Genomic DNA, 15042 nt, shown 5'->3' with positions numbered 1-15042 from the left:
GCTCTGTCTGTTTCACTGTGTCCAACACGCAGACCTCGCGCATTATATGACACAATATTAATATCAGTCATTTATTGATCAGGATCTGCGTGGCCGTTGCTCATCTGCGGTGCTACAGATGCAGATACGTTTTCTTGCTGCAGTACACCAGTCTCTGATGTTTGAGCCAAACGGATACTGTTATTTTTTGATCTGCGCGCCTCAAAGTAGCGACGCACATACACACCCGATGGCCAGAGTTTTGGATCGTACATTTCTGTAACTTCAGAGCACTCTGCAGTTATATGAAACGAGCTAAATCGGTTATGCATCGAGTCTATCTTCCTGCATGTCACCGATTGGCCAAGTTTCTCTGTCAGATAGGCACGCAGAGATCAGCATTGAGGTCGGGAGAGAATTTCGTAGCAAAGACACTTACCAGCTTGGTTTTAACCACTGGGATGTTATTCGCTGTGCCAGTGCCAATAATTCCTCCTTTGCGTTGCTCCCGYTTTCGACGATTTTGTATTCCATGTCCCAGTGACACAGCTCCCTTCAAGGGTTTCTGGGGCTTCGGCTTCCCTTCCYTCAAAACAGTACTCCAAGCCGGAGACAGGACTTGTTGAGTGGAAGCGTCTTCTGGTTGCKGCCGKTTAGCATCTTCTCCACGTAGCCCTTCCAATTGYGCCTCAGTTTGCGTCGATCCATTCACGGGTTCGTTAGCCCGACTAGATTCATGAGGTGTTTCAATATCCGTCAGCCGGCGCTCCAAATTCACCGTYGCTCGTCCAAGATTTTCGCTCACAGTGGCCTGAGCTTCCATAGCTCCTCTTAGCACAGAGACTTCCTGGCTTAGACGCTCCATTCTACCGAGCAGAGCCGAGGCATCAATGCTGCCGAAGCCAACAGGTGGAAGGTCGTCCAGGTARTGMGAAACAAAACGGGGAATATTCTCACCACGCTCGTTTAACAACTTCAAGCAATCCTTCACATTATTTACATCTTTCTGTGCGCCCTTATGTTTGATGTTACGCTGTTTTGCTGGGCAWAGTTCATACAGGAGACGTTTGGACTCTTCAATCCAGTCAGATGAGAAATTGTTTGTAGCCAACAAAACAATGTCATCGTGCGGCAGTGTTTTTATCTTGGCAGAGATAAAATGTAAGAACTCATCTTCCACAATCACTTTACCGCATGTAGTATTGTAGACTTCAGGTTTTCTGCGAAAAGAGGCATTGTCAGGACGGTAAACTCCTGCTGTTGCTGCCGCCGCCGCCATCTTCCTCATTAAGCGTACCGATCGTATTTAATTTTAATACATTAGAAATGTGCCATTTTAATGAACAACGCCACAGATAAAGCATGTTGTGTTTACTCTGTAACATAGTTTAGACTTAGATATGTGATTCTATGCATCACAATTTCAGGGATGAAAACATCTGGTCTCCTGTCCTAACATAACATGAACTTTACTTTTTTTGCCACTAGTGGCATTTATTTTTAAAGAAATCCAACAGAAAGGGGATGGAAAGAAGGTGGGTGGGAGAGGACAGGCAACCAAGGAGCCAGTAGCAGTGTTGTAGTCAAGACCACCAACCCAAGACCAGGTCAAAACCAGCACCCCGCACTACATGACACAAAAAATGTTACTTTTACCTATCAAAATTACTTCTCAAATTGATCTGAAAGATTCACATTCCCACAAAAAAACTAGATATTTAATGCTTAGAGCTGAAATAAATTTAATCAGTAAAGATCCRTCCAGAAGAATCGGATCGCTCCTGAATGTCATATCACTATATCGCACTTTGGTACCAGCGTTGTCCCATAWATGCGACACCTCAGTCAACACCTCCACACAATAATTCAGTGCATGAGTGACAACTTTTTTTCATCGCAGATGCAACATGTGTCTCTGTACAGCTAGCTTTGCTAACATCATGTCCACGGAGCTTACCTTTCTTTAAGCTTTCCTTCCAAGAGACGCTAAAAGTTGGATGAAGTCCCCCACCGTCTGTGAAAGCGAAGCGCTGCTGATTTTACATGTAGCTATATCAATTTATGCAGCGCTATTATATTACTGACGATTAGACGGACATCCCCCTCCCGCTCAGAGGAAACCACTGCGCATGTCTTGGAGCTTCGTGTGCGCATAAAGGTGGAGGCGATGGGTGACAACAGACACGTAAGTCACGTTATTGCTTGGATTTCACGGCGCCACCTTAAGTCCCTGAACTTCACATTTTAACGGGAAAAAAAAGAGCAATGCGACTTGGATGTAACGAGTAACGCGACAGTTTTGTTGAAATGTAGTGAAGTAGAAAGTACAGATACTTACTGTAAAATGTAGTGGAGTAAAAGTAGAAAGCATCCATTATTAAATTTACTTAAGTAAAGTACAGATACACGAAAATTGTACTTAAGTACAGTAACGAAGTACCACTGGGTTTAACACTTTGGTAGCACTTTATTTGAAGGGGTGTAAATAAGACTGGCATAACACCTGTGAAGAACATGAATAAGTCTTCATGAATATATATGACTGTTGTCATAAAGTGTCATTTGGTAAATCATGACACCTTTAATACAAAGTTGACATTATTCAAAACGTCTTTGTTATGACAACTTGACATTAACCAAGAAATCATGATCTTACATAAATTTGTTATAAAAGTATTACCAATTAAGCTTTAAAAATAGGTATTTTTAAAGCTTAAAAATACCTATATTGTGGGCCCCTATTGTGGGCCCATACCTATTTTTAAAGCTAGCTTTATGTGGTAATATTATATTGCTCTGCCATTTTGTTTAGTCTTAAATTTCTTAATTTAATTGATCCTAAAGTTTTACAGCAAGATGTCTACAAAGCACTTGTGAACTTAGCATTTGAAACATTATTTAAGGCTGTTTTAAGTAGTGCAATACACCATCTCCACCAGTGAGAGGCAGCAGTGCACGAATAGGCGTGCAGTGTGTTGGTGAAGAAGAAGTCTTCCATATTGTGGGCCCATACGTAGACGCCTCATGGAGCGCTGAGTCGTACGTAACAGCGTCAGCCATCTTCTATGAGACAGCAGAGCGAATGGCCGCCGTAACTCTTTATTTTCATTTTTTTTTTTTATCAAACTTAATTTAAACATGGTAAATTAAAATTGTAACTGTTTAATCAAGGCTGCTTTTGTATGGAGAGACATTTCAGGAAAAATTAAATAAATAAATAAATAAATAAATAAATAAATAAATAAATAAATAAATAAATAAATAAATAAATAATTGGCAAGGCCAGGTAGAAATAAATTTGGGAATAAATATAAATGGGAATAAAGATGCTGATTACTCATTTATTTATTTACTTTAGCCATTTATTTATTTTTTTACTCATTTATTTATTTTACTCATTTATTTATTTATTTTATTTTGGCTGAAATGGCTCTCCATACTTTTGCTGTATTTTTTGTTAAATTAAACTGTATGTCCAAGAAAAATCAAGCATTTTTCACACAATATAATCTGAGTTATCGTTTTCAAAGACTCTTTTTTGTTTTATATTTGCCTAATATTACAGATTAAAGGGAACACATTTACCCTGCTGTGCGTCCAATTTTTCAAAGATAGACATTTAATCTAAATGATTATTTTAAAAAAAATGCTTTATCATCATTTCATCATGATGCATCTTACTGTCATTGATTCCATAAAAAAGAAGGCAGAGAAGGAGACATTTACTGTTGGCTGGTGTGGCGTAACTGTCGAACCGGGGTCCGTCACCCTCTTTGGGTTTGTGGAGGACATCCATGTCCTCCCCCTGTGGCTTGGTGACCACCATGGAAGTGAGTGGGGTCACAAAGCTGTACTTCAGGGACAGCTCCAAGGCGTTGCTCTTCACTTTCTCTTTCTCAGGTCCAGATACCAGCAGCCTGCATCGTAGCAATTACAATGTGACAACTGAGATAAACAGCAGCAAAACATTGGCCACTTTTACGCTTTGAATGTTTATGCTTTTCATCCAAGATCGTGAACATTGTCATTCAGATGGTATATTTTTGTCTGACAGCTGCTTTTAAAATGTGAAACTCTAGAGCGCACTTCCTTTTTACAATGACTATAACATTCATGGAGCTGCAATTAGATTCAGCCATCATGATTATTCATTTTTAGCTGTGAATTAGTCATTTGAAATGTTCTTCTTTCCAGGGTGATACAATAAGATAATATATAATTTCAGCAAATTTGCTCTTTATTTTTAAACTCCCAGTTGGTTAGCAGATGGCTGCTCAGAATGGACCACTGAGGTTAGATCCAGCTGGCTGTCGGCTCTCCAGATAGCAGGGACTCATGCTGCTCAGTGTGGGGAGCAGCGCTTCCTCCGCCTCTCCCGTTACTGTACTGCTGCTTCTGCGTCCCCTTCTACTACTAATGTACTCACTACTACTGCTGCTTCCTCCACAGCTGAATCCAGCGTTTTAGCTGGAACTTTACACCACGGAATAAATGGTAAAAGCTAAGGCGAAATATTTATTTGATTATTTTTGTCTTACTGATTATCTTTTATGGGTGGGGCTGTCTATATGGTGTGCTGATGTATCTGCCTTCTGTCAATTCCATCCTCTCTCCCATCAGTTTGACTAAAAATTTACCATCAATACCAAGAGTTTTGTTTTGGCACAAAGGCAATTCAGTAGTGGAAAACTGGAAAACAGAATCCTAAATAAAATAGAAATAAAAAATGAAATGTGACGTATTGTACCACTTACTCTTTCTCCAGAAGTTGTTTCACAGTAAGATAAGCCCAAACCCTTTGAAGAAGTCCATCGGCAATTCCAGCAGAAGAATCCACAGAGTTGTTTGTGTTAGAAAATGTCACTTTTTGTTTACTCTGTCATAATGCACAAACAATTTTAAAGTTATTGCACAACTTTTTAAAATAATCTAGAAAAAAGTCCATTATAGATTGATCCTTACTGAAATTGCAATAACTTCTGGCACAAAGTTTTCTACGTTGTTGTCGATGATCTCACCAGCCACCACGATCTCAGAGCCGTTATAGTACTGACTGAAATTAGTCTGGGTCAGATTGGTTCCACCGACGTAGATCATTGTGACGTCTGTTAGGAGAGGAGTGGCCACTTCTTCATAAAAGCCCTGTTGATGTATAGTTTTATACAGTGAAGATGGCAGGTTTCTGCATACAAATGTTGGAAATTGATAAGAGTATTGGTGAGATGGAGGAGGATACCTTGAGCTGCAAATCAGCGTCAGAGTCTTCATAGATCCTTCTTGCTACACCATTGTTCCCCAAAGACATTTTCTCCAAGAACTCAAAATTGACATCAAATCCAAAACCAAGGCAGTAGAGAGGAAACTTTCCTGCGATGGCCTGTCTTACATTTGATTGTATTGCTTCGTGATTTGTCACTCCTAGAACGACACCAGAAACTGCTAGAAACATTTCCAACCCTCGTAAAACCTGACAGCCATCTGACATGTCAAAAGACTATGTACAGAAATATATGATTAAAACTTTTAACATATTCATAATTTTAACAGGATGGTGATATATTGTGAATGGAAAAAATGGACTAAGTACCAACAGAGTAAATATCTCATTATTGAATTAACATTTCGAAGGTGTTTATTCTAGTGCATGTGAGTGTGTTTTAAATGTACCTGATGTTGGGTCTCCATCTGTGAGAAGTATTAGGATGGAAGCTGAGCCTTCTCTAGGATGTGCATTCAGCATGCGAGCCCCTTCCAGCACTGCTGCGTTGATGTCTGTGGCTGAAAGAAGTAAAAATAAAATTCATTAATTGTCACCCTGCTGCAAGATGTTTGTATTCCTGTGTACTGAGAAATCTCACTTCCTCTGTCGGTGATACCACGTGCAAATTGCTTGGCACCCTTTAAATTTGCACTGACGGCCTGAACGAGTTCTCTTCTCCAGTGAGATATTTCGCTGTCAAAACTGAGAAGACCAAAGAAGTCGTCTTCTGCCAGGTCGTTCAATATATGGATTAAAGCAGTTCTGGTCTGTGGAAGAGACACACATAAATAATCAGGTAAGAAACAGTCGATCAAAATTTGTTTTGGGTGAATCAAACACTGTTTGTTTAATTGTAACAAGCCTTTGAAATAATTTACCTGTTGCATTTTTCTGCCGTTCATTGAGCCACTTCGATCTATAACAAAGACGACGTTCTTTGGTATTCGGGGAAGGTCTGATGGAGCAAAGTGATGGACAAAGTATCCGTCCAAAGTCTTGGAAGAAGTAAGAACATGCAAATGAGTGAAAGAGTGAAAGATATTTCAACTTTTTGGTCATGTTTTAAGCTACACACATCTTCATATCTAACTGTAATAGTAACTGTTTTCAGGAGTGTTTCACCTTGATGTCGCCCAATCTGTTGCCTCGATTTACGTCATAAACAACAATCAGATCTCCATTCAGACCCCGCTCTCCACAGCTGTCACAAGTTGTCTGTTGGTCCACCGTAGGATAAAAATGCACCCATGCCTGAAACAACATAAGAGAATTATGTTTCTTATGTCGGGCTGCACAGTGGCGCAGTTGGTAGATCTGTTGCCTTGCAGCACGAAGGTTCTGGGTTCGATTCCCGGCCCCGGTCTTTCTGCATGGAGTTTGCATGTTCTCCCTGTGCATGCGTGGGTTTTCTCCGGGTACTCCGGTTTCCTCCCACAGTCCAAAAAAAACATGACTGTTTTTTTTGTTTTAAACATGACTGTTAGGTTAATTGGCCTTTCCAAATTGCCCCTAGGTGTGAGTGTGTGTGTGCATGGTTGTGTGTCTCTGTGTTGCCCTGCGACAGACTGGCAACCTGTCCAGGGTGTACCCTGCCTCTCGCCCAGAACATTAGCTGGAGATGGGCACCAGCAACCCTCCCGACCCCACTGAGGGACAAGGGTGAAAGAAAATGGATGGATGTTTCTTATGTCACACAGGAGGCTTTGCACTGTTGTGTTCACATTTGTGTATTTATTTGATGTGTATTTAAGTGATAATATAAAGGGAAATCATTTAAATTGGTGCTATGATGGACTTTGTGTTCATTAATTAACTACATAATTTGCTTATTTTCAGAGTCAGAAGAGAAAGAAAACCCAATAATCAAAGACCTTGAAATACTGAAAATGTATTCCTTCAAAATAAGATAAGAACACAATCAGAACAAAACTTTATCAGGTAACGGATAAAATACTATATATAACATATCCAACAGTGAAATGTAGTGTTTCTTTCCAGAGTGTCAGTTAAGTGAGTTCAGTATTCTAAATTGCTTTTAAGAACTGGAAACAAAATGGCATTCATTCCTTGTGCCATAGCATACATTACATCATGAGCAACATATGTGCAATGAAGAAAAACAAAACATAATTCACTTCTTAAAATGTTGAGCCAACTGCTATACTGAAGATAAAAGAGACAATAGTCTTAGGACCAGCTGTACCTGTTCATCTGTACGTGTTTTAGTGATAGCATTAGCCAAGACATTGGTGCTCAGTCCTCCTTTCACATCAATGAAACTGATGCCGGCTTTCTCGTGAATGTGCACATCAACCTTGTAGTTAGAAAAACAAAGCAATTAGAAGCATTCATCACCACAACTGATGTTATTTTCACCATCATCGATAAACCTTGAAGTCTTTGACAGGCTGCATGGGGCGAGCGTGGATCTGCAGCTCGTATTTGCCATGGGTTCGCTTCAGCAGCTCCTCGTAAGTGAGCTCAAAGGTGACCTTTTTGTGGGCCGCCAAAGTTACAGAGGTCTTAAATTCCTCCATGGTTCTCCCTACAGAGCTGAGAACAAAAGCAGAAACTGCAATTATTGCAAGATGTTAGACGTTTCAATCTTAAATATTTCTGACTGCAGATATTCAAAAACATGCATAGAGAAAGTGTGGGACACCAGAAAAAACATTTATCTGAGGGAATTGGGACGGAGTTACCTGACAATCCCAGCACTCTGACCACGAGACACAGCCTGAGTGTACTGTTGCTGAGCCTGCTCCTTAGTTTTTACAACTCCATCATACATTTGACCATCAATAAGCCTAAAGACATGAGAAAAAAATATCTGAAACTAGAACAACGATTTATCACAAAATAGTAGTTATGTCAAAATATCAGACGCTGTCACAAGTCTTTCTTCCACTCACATCGTGAATTTACTGATGAAGGCATTTTTGGGAATCTGAACATGGAATTCAACTTCTTTCGATTCAGTCATGCGATTCACAACGCGGCTTGTCATAACGGTGGTGGCGTATCGGCCGGTCACAGTGGAGTTGATGTGAAAGCTGTAAATGTCCCAGTCGTCCTGTTTAAACACAGACAGCAACTCAGCAGCAGACACCCAATTGAGAAACAATTCATTTTTCTGCATTGATGGATGAAACCTTATTATAGACTGTGGACAAACTCTACTCATATGAATTGATCTAATAGTTCATATTTTCTGCATACACAAGTCCTAATGGCAAACATACAAATAGTGTTTCACAGACCGTTGTCACTTGTTACGCTACTCTGCACTTTGTGTTGAAAATGAGGTTCACCTAAAAAATAATGAGTAACTCAATTAAATGTTCTACAATTTGACTTAGAAAAAAAAAATATTTGCGCAACTAGAGGCAAAACTATCTGATAAAGAGGACAGATTCTACATTTTTGTAACATCACTAATCCTTTTTTTTCTTTTTGTTTTCTAAACTTGTTTCTTCTTCTTTGACAAAATTATGTCCAGCCTTCAGCAAACGTTACTGTTTTCTTCACAATCTGCATATTCACATAAACATAAATAAATGTGGGCAATTTTTCTATAAATGCATGCATAATGACTCATTTAAATGTGAATAAACTGTGCAATTTTATTTTCTAAAGTCACAACTAGAAACTAGTGCAAATAAATAGTTCCTTGTGACAAAAAAACAAACAATTTAATTCAATTTAAATCTAAACATAACATTCGTCATTTGAAATAGTATCAACCAAATCTATTTTTCTCGTCTCAGCCTCAATAATCGCAAACAGAGACTTCATGTTACTTAAAACAACTTGTTTGTTCACAAAATGTCAGGCATACATGTATAAAAACACATTTGTTGGTGGAGTTAAATGCAGGTAAAGATTCTCCTCGGAAGCTAAAAACACATTCGAACTCTGATCTGCTCTTTGAACCTGTTTAGAAAAGAAGCCTAGAGATAGGAGCTTTAAACATACAACCAAAATGACGTTTTTTACTTTTCACTGAATAATGTTCCTCATTTTAAGTTCTAATAACCACATTGTAAATTCTCATTATTTACTGAAAGACGTTTTTATGAATATTTATATTGAACATGTGGGATTTGACAAGAAAAAAAAATAGCTCTGAACATTTGTCCTTGTGCTAAATGTTTACCAACAATGTTTTCATTTAGTTTGACCCTAACAAACTGTATCTCATTTTATGTTAAGGCTTTTTATATTTTATTCATATACATTAATGAGTTTATTTTTAAAGACAGTGGAACATATTCACAGCTTAAAGAAGAACTTGGAAATAAAATAATCATAGTGATAAACTTACAGTTGACTTGTCATTTGGGACATTTCTATACGTTTTTGTCTCTTTATGTCACATATAAAGAGTTTATTTCACTTGTGAATTTATTCCTGCTGTTTTTGTGGTTTAACAGACAAGCAAAAGATTTGCAGTGAAGGCATAAAAATGAATCTGCTGCTGTCTTGATTTTTCCACAACAACAGTTCATTTTGTAATAGTTTTATGATTTTGTTTTTAGCTAAATCTGCATGAATAAATTTTAATTTTAATCACATCACAATGCACATTATCATCTTCCTTCCTCATAACTAAGTAAACTATTTAATTTTTCTGCTACAATACAGCAGTTTCATTTTGCAAACACAAACAATGTAAACACATGCAGACAGTGGATAATCAATCAGCCCAAAACAACATTAAGGGTTCAAAGAGCAACGGCTCTTCACTCAGTTTGTTCTATTTATCTGAAGCAGAGTTCAAACTGTTAGAACAAAACTGATAATTGAACAAACAATAAGTCTGTTTCATTAAATAGTAAAACCAAAAATATATATTCAAAATATACACATTTATTTATTTATTCAGTTGTCTTTCTTGTGGTTATCGTTCCCTCAGATCGTACCTTCTTTGGTTGTGCAGCAGCTAGAGTCACCAGAACCCCAAAAAGGGAGAGTTGCACCACTCCTCTCCTCATGATGGACCACAGTCAAACAGAAGCAGCTGTCTTCTGAACTCCAAGACTCAAAATGCACAGTACACACTTTATTTGAAAACATTTTAAAGAACATTTTTCCTTAGTCTCCTCCCTCCTGATCTTCTTTGAAATGATAAAAAAAAACAGTCACATGGATAAATCCACCCACCAAATCAGTTCCACCTTCTCCCTCCCCCAAAGTAAAATCCAATAGTAAATGGGTTGTGTGGGTGTAATCTATGCTGTCGAAAAAGTAAGGCAATTGTCTGAAAATTGACCTTGGATGACTGGGCTTCGATTTTCATTTGTTTGTGTTCTGATTTCTTTGTTACTGTTTAGGCAGGTCTTGTCATTTAGTCCTTTATTACAGGCACTTGTCTTATTCTGTTCATTTATCTTTGCTCAGTATTGTAATTAGGGACTTGCCATAAGTTTATTTCTTTGTTTGGCTTTCTACTTATTCCCTCTGTGCATTTTGGATCTTTCTCTTATGTTACTGTTAGGGATTTTAACTTTTTGTTTCAATAGATACTTTTGTGTCTAGCTCGGCTCTGTCTGTTACTTATTTACCTTCCCTCAGTCTCAATATTTACTTTAATATACAATTGCTTGACATTCTCTCAGTTAAGGTCACTATTTGTATACAAATGTGCATTTTCTACAAATGTGCAGTATTGTTTTTTTTTACTTTCTGCTGATGTTGAAAAAGTACAATTTTGCACCTGCAATGTCTCCATTAAAGAAATTAACTTAAAATCATATGTGAAAAAGCTTTTTCACGTGATAAATCATAAAAAATTTTTACAGCGACAGATATAAACATTTACATAAAATATATGTAACTGTTGCCATGGCGCTAGCACTCATCATCTATCAGCCATCAGAGAAGACGTTGGCGTCTTATTCATGCGTTGAAGTTAAAAGCCTCTTATACTTGGGAGTGGCTGTGAATGCAGCATTTTGGAGATTCTGTAGTCGGTGATTTTACACAAGAGTTATGGATTCAAAATGTTCAAATAACACACAACTTTTATGAACTGTGTGATGCAATAACATTGCTCATTGTCCAAAAAAACATCATCATCATCCGCTTACTACTTCCTGTCGTCTTCTAGGTCGTTTTCGCCAGTTCTGCTGTTGATCGTGTGACTTGTGTGATGTAAAAAAGTTTTTCCATTGCAGTTTTGTGAAATATTTTGATTAGAACCAAAATCCACCTCAGCCTAGCCCTTAGAACTCTTTTTCATATTATCAGCATTTGTAAAACAACCAACCGTAACGTGATTTTTCGACATCTCCCATAATAGATTGTCTCAGTTTAGTATTGTTAGTCTTTTAAGGATCTATTTATTATTAAAGTATTTAATTTGAGTCTTAAAGACTTATAAAAATACACACCGACACAAAGAGGGTTAATGTGTAAGACACTGGAATGCAAAGAAGGGAAAGATGTATTTATTGTTTTTTTATTGGTAGTCTAATGCACACATACAGCCACATTCTTACTAAAGTCCATCTGTGATTGGCTCATCAGGCTGGGTGACATTTTTCTCTCCAGGAAGCTGCAACCTCAGGGCGCGCAGCTGAGCTCTTAAACTCAGAAGCAAATAAAAGACCCGAAAATGAACATACGAAGACATTCTCCTCATCCAGTCAGTGCCAGACTGAATGGCACTGATCCAATCAGTGAATCAACTATACTGAACACAACCAGTTCAGTACGGTTTTGTTTTTATATTTGTGCTCCAGATGTTTTGTGGTCTAGCTTTTGTTCCTGCCAACCTTTGACTTGTTTCTCTCCGATGCCTCGATGTGCTCAGCATCACTCAAGGATTTGATTTTGGAGCCTAATGTCCCGTTTGATTCTGATGCTTTCAAAAATGGGAAACCATTTAATGACCGGAGCCATAAAACCTAATAAATGTTTTCCCTTATTCACAGAACAGCATTCAGGTCAGACAACATCTGTGTTTAGATTCTCTGTCAGCTGAACAGACCACTGGACTGTCAGAACCATGAGTTCTGACAATCCAGTGGCTAAACTAATAAATACTTTCCCTTATCCAAAGAATGGGATTCAGGTCAGACAACATCTGTGTTTAGACTGTGTCAGCTGAGCAAACCACTGAACTGTAAGAATAACGGGTAAAAAAAAAAAAAAGTGACACATACAAGTTCTAGATCAAAGTAGTTTAGATTCTTATGACAAGGCGGCTTTTTGAGGACATAACAAAGTTTCCCTTTACTATCCCTCCTGAACTGTCCTTGTTCTTCCAAACTTGGGGGGATGTTTGCCTTAGACATTATGCCTTAATATTATGCTGAGAAACTTCTGCCTCTAAACTTTATGGAGACCTTAAGTTATTGATTAAAGCTCACCCTGTCATAAGCTTAGTTAATATTCTGTATGTTCATCTCTAGCCACATAATATTTGCTCAAGTAGTGTTTTTGTTGTATTTTGTTCATCACTTCTCTCTTTCAGTAGTGGCTGAAAACTAAACCATGATGCAATTTAGAAAAAATATGATTCTGAACTATTCATTTGACTGCAAATGAATCCTATTTTTGATCATTACAAAACATGTATTTGAAATATCTGATAAGATAACCTCCTAACTACAAATTAAATCCTCTTTCAGACTAATTAATTGTAATTTTGTATCAATCCTATGTTCTGTGCATTTTATCATGGTAAATTAAACTAGTTATTTTTGGATCAAGTTGTAACTTGTACTTTTTCTGAATTATTTATCATGACTTTCAGTTAAACACGGGCAACGAGAAAATCAGTCAAAGGTCTTTGCAGGACAAAGTCAGCGGGAAGAAGCCAACAGTCGATTTCTGCAGGTCTCCTAATCCTGAGGTCAGCGACTGTGGAACTGAAAAGAGAAGAAAAAATATTTTCACTGCTGCATTTTTCTCTTGTAAAATTTGTTAATCAAACGGCAAAAAGTACCGCTGAGCAAGAGTCTCTCGGTTTGCCATCTTCACTTTTGTGTGGCCATCTTGATGAACCTCTTCATACTGCACATGATTTAAAGCTGTACACAAAATCCAACAAGAAAACATTTACAAAACAATACAACCCCAGCAAACAGTGTGCACTTAAATTAAGGCAAATAGGTGAACAAAAACAGAAAAGTCGCTCACCTAAAAGTCCTTCAGTGTCACCAGCAGATGGCAGCTGTCTTAAAACAGGCCAAAGGAATTTCCACCTTCCCGTGTCATGGACTAAGACGACCAACCTCATGTCGCCATCTGTAACTTCTGTTTGCCTTCTACCCCTGTTCACTGTAAATCTAGAAAAATAGGCATGAAATGGCTTTTGAGGGCAATTGGTGGTAATAAAATATAAGTGTGAAAATGAATAAGGGCCCGATTGCCTAATAAGATCTTCATTTATTTAAAAAAAGAAATAATAAACAACTTGTAGAATTTTATGTCCACTTTTACTGTTATTTGGTCATTTGTTTTGGTCTTTCACATAAAATTCTTATGAAATGCATTGACGGCCCTAATGCGTCAAATTGTGAAACTTTAGACGAGCCTCAAGAGCAACTTTCAGATAGCATTATTTGACATATTTATTTACTGTGTTTTCTCTACTAATCACATATAAGTTCTGCATCTTTGAATCAGCTTGATAAAAGCCTTGATTAAAAAATTTACTTTGGGGATCAGTAACAATAATGAATTTTTAAGAACAAAGTCACCTTCCAGCTGTGATGTTTTCCTTTCTTGTGTGGTAAGTTATATTTTGTCCCTGTTGAAGGCTGATTCTCTCTGGTTCCACCTTGATACTGTAGTTTGCGCCGACGTGGATGACGATCTCTTTGAAGCCATGATTTTGTCTTGAGTCCAACACACCATTTATGTGAAGCTCTAAAGGGAAAAGAGGCCGCTCATCTCTGCATTATTACTTTAATTAAAACATGAGACAGAGGAAACTCTGTTTAGCTACATTCACACTGCAGTTCTTCATGCGTAATTCAGATTTTCTTTGTTTTTTGTTTTTGTTTTATAGAAGCACCAAATGATACCTTAAATTCCACTTTCTTGTAAAAAGGTTGGAAGACCTAACTAACAAAATACCTTCCTAACTACTTTAGCATCTATAATTCCTAAAGCAAAACTTTTTGAATTGGTCTATCGAGGTAAAAAAAAAAATCTAGTTTTCTCAAACATTTCCTTTTCTATCTCCCAATTGGAAGAGATGAACAAGTATTGATACGGACCTGTGCTGGCATGATGAAGGAGTTTAATAATTACAGCTCCAGTAATGTCAAAGCAGAGTGGATAAGTGTTATTCACAGTTTCCATCACAAATCTGTGGGAAACAGGAGCTAACAAGAAAATGACAGGTGGGGTTAAACAGATATAAAAAATAAAAAACATTTATTTTTATTTCCAGAAACATCCTAAACATCAAAAGATTCGTGTTTGCAAATTTCCTAATCACTATTCAATCCAAATTTAGTTTTATTGGGCTCTGATCTGTAGAGTTCTTTGCATCTCAGACTCAATAAGAGCACAGCATAACCATCCGTTTTCTTTACACCATTGTCCCTTGGTGGGGTCGGGAGGTGCTGGTGCCTATCTCCAGCTAACGTTCCGGGCAAGGGGTGGGGGTCACCCTGGACAGGTCGCCAGTCTGTCGCAGGGCAACACAGAGACACACAGGACACACAACCACGCACCCACACACACACACACGCTGTTTTAGGTTAATTAGAATTTCCAAAATTGTTAATTCACAGAACAAATAATTGTATTTTTTTTTCCTCACTAAAGATAACAGGCTGTCAAAT

General features: G+C 37.8%; 1 protein-coding gene and 1 long non-coding RNA gene across 2 annotated transcripts in view; both read right to left on the bottom strand.

The window, feature by feature from the left end:
* LOC103465113 (inter-alpha-trypsin inhibitor heavy chain H3-like) overlaps positions 1-10297 on the bottom strand; it is a 17556-nt gene extending 7259 nt beyond the window's left edge. The window contains exons 1-13 of the mRNA XM_008409686.2: positions 10162-10297; positions 8152-8312; positions 7942-8046; positions 7630-7792; positions 7443-7553; positions 6362-6490; positions 6118-6234; positions 5838-6006; positions 5647-5757; positions 5216-5397; positions 4942-5121; positions 4734-4855; positions 3706-3896 (exon numbers count right to left, since the gene is read on the bottom strand). Coding sequence (XP_008407908.1) covers positions 3706-3896; positions 4734-4855; positions 4942-5121; positions 5216-5397; positions 5647-5757; positions 5838-6006; positions 6118-6234; positions 6362-6490; positions 7443-7553; positions 7630-7792; positions 7942-8046; positions 8152-8312; positions 10162-10233 — 1813 coding nt within the window. The 5' untranslated portion in view covers positions 10234-10297. The remainder of the gene's footprint in view (positions 1-3705; positions 3897-4733; positions 4856-4941; positions 5122-5215; positions 5398-5646; positions 5758-5837; positions 6007-6117; positions 6235-6361; positions 6491-7442; positions 7554-7629; positions 7793-7941; positions 8047-8151; positions 8313-10161) is intronic.
* Positions 10298-11666: 1369 nt separating this feature from the next.
* LOC108166283 (uncharacterized) lies at positions 11667-14798 on the bottom strand. The gene is made up of 5 exons (XR_001776598.1): positions 14470-14798; positions 13948-14116; positions 13385-13533; positions 13191-13275; positions 11667-13113 (listed from the first exon to the last, which is right to left on the bottom strand). It is a non-coding gene; the product is annotated as an uncharacterized LOC108166283 (long non-coding RNA).
* Positions 14799-15042: the final 244 nt, after the last annotated feature.

This window comes from Poecilia reticulata, linkage group LG5 (assembly GCF_000633615.1).
Source record: "Poecilia reticulata strain Guanapo linkage group LG5, Guppy_female_1.0+MT, whole genome shotgun sequence".
Taxonomy (NCBI): Eukaryota; Metazoa; Chordata; class Actinopteri; order Cyprinodontiformes; family Poeciliidae; genus Poecilia; species Poecilia reticulata.
The sequence above is the reverse complement of the archived record's forward strand: the minus strand, read 5'-3'. Positions and strand labels throughout refer to the sequence as shown.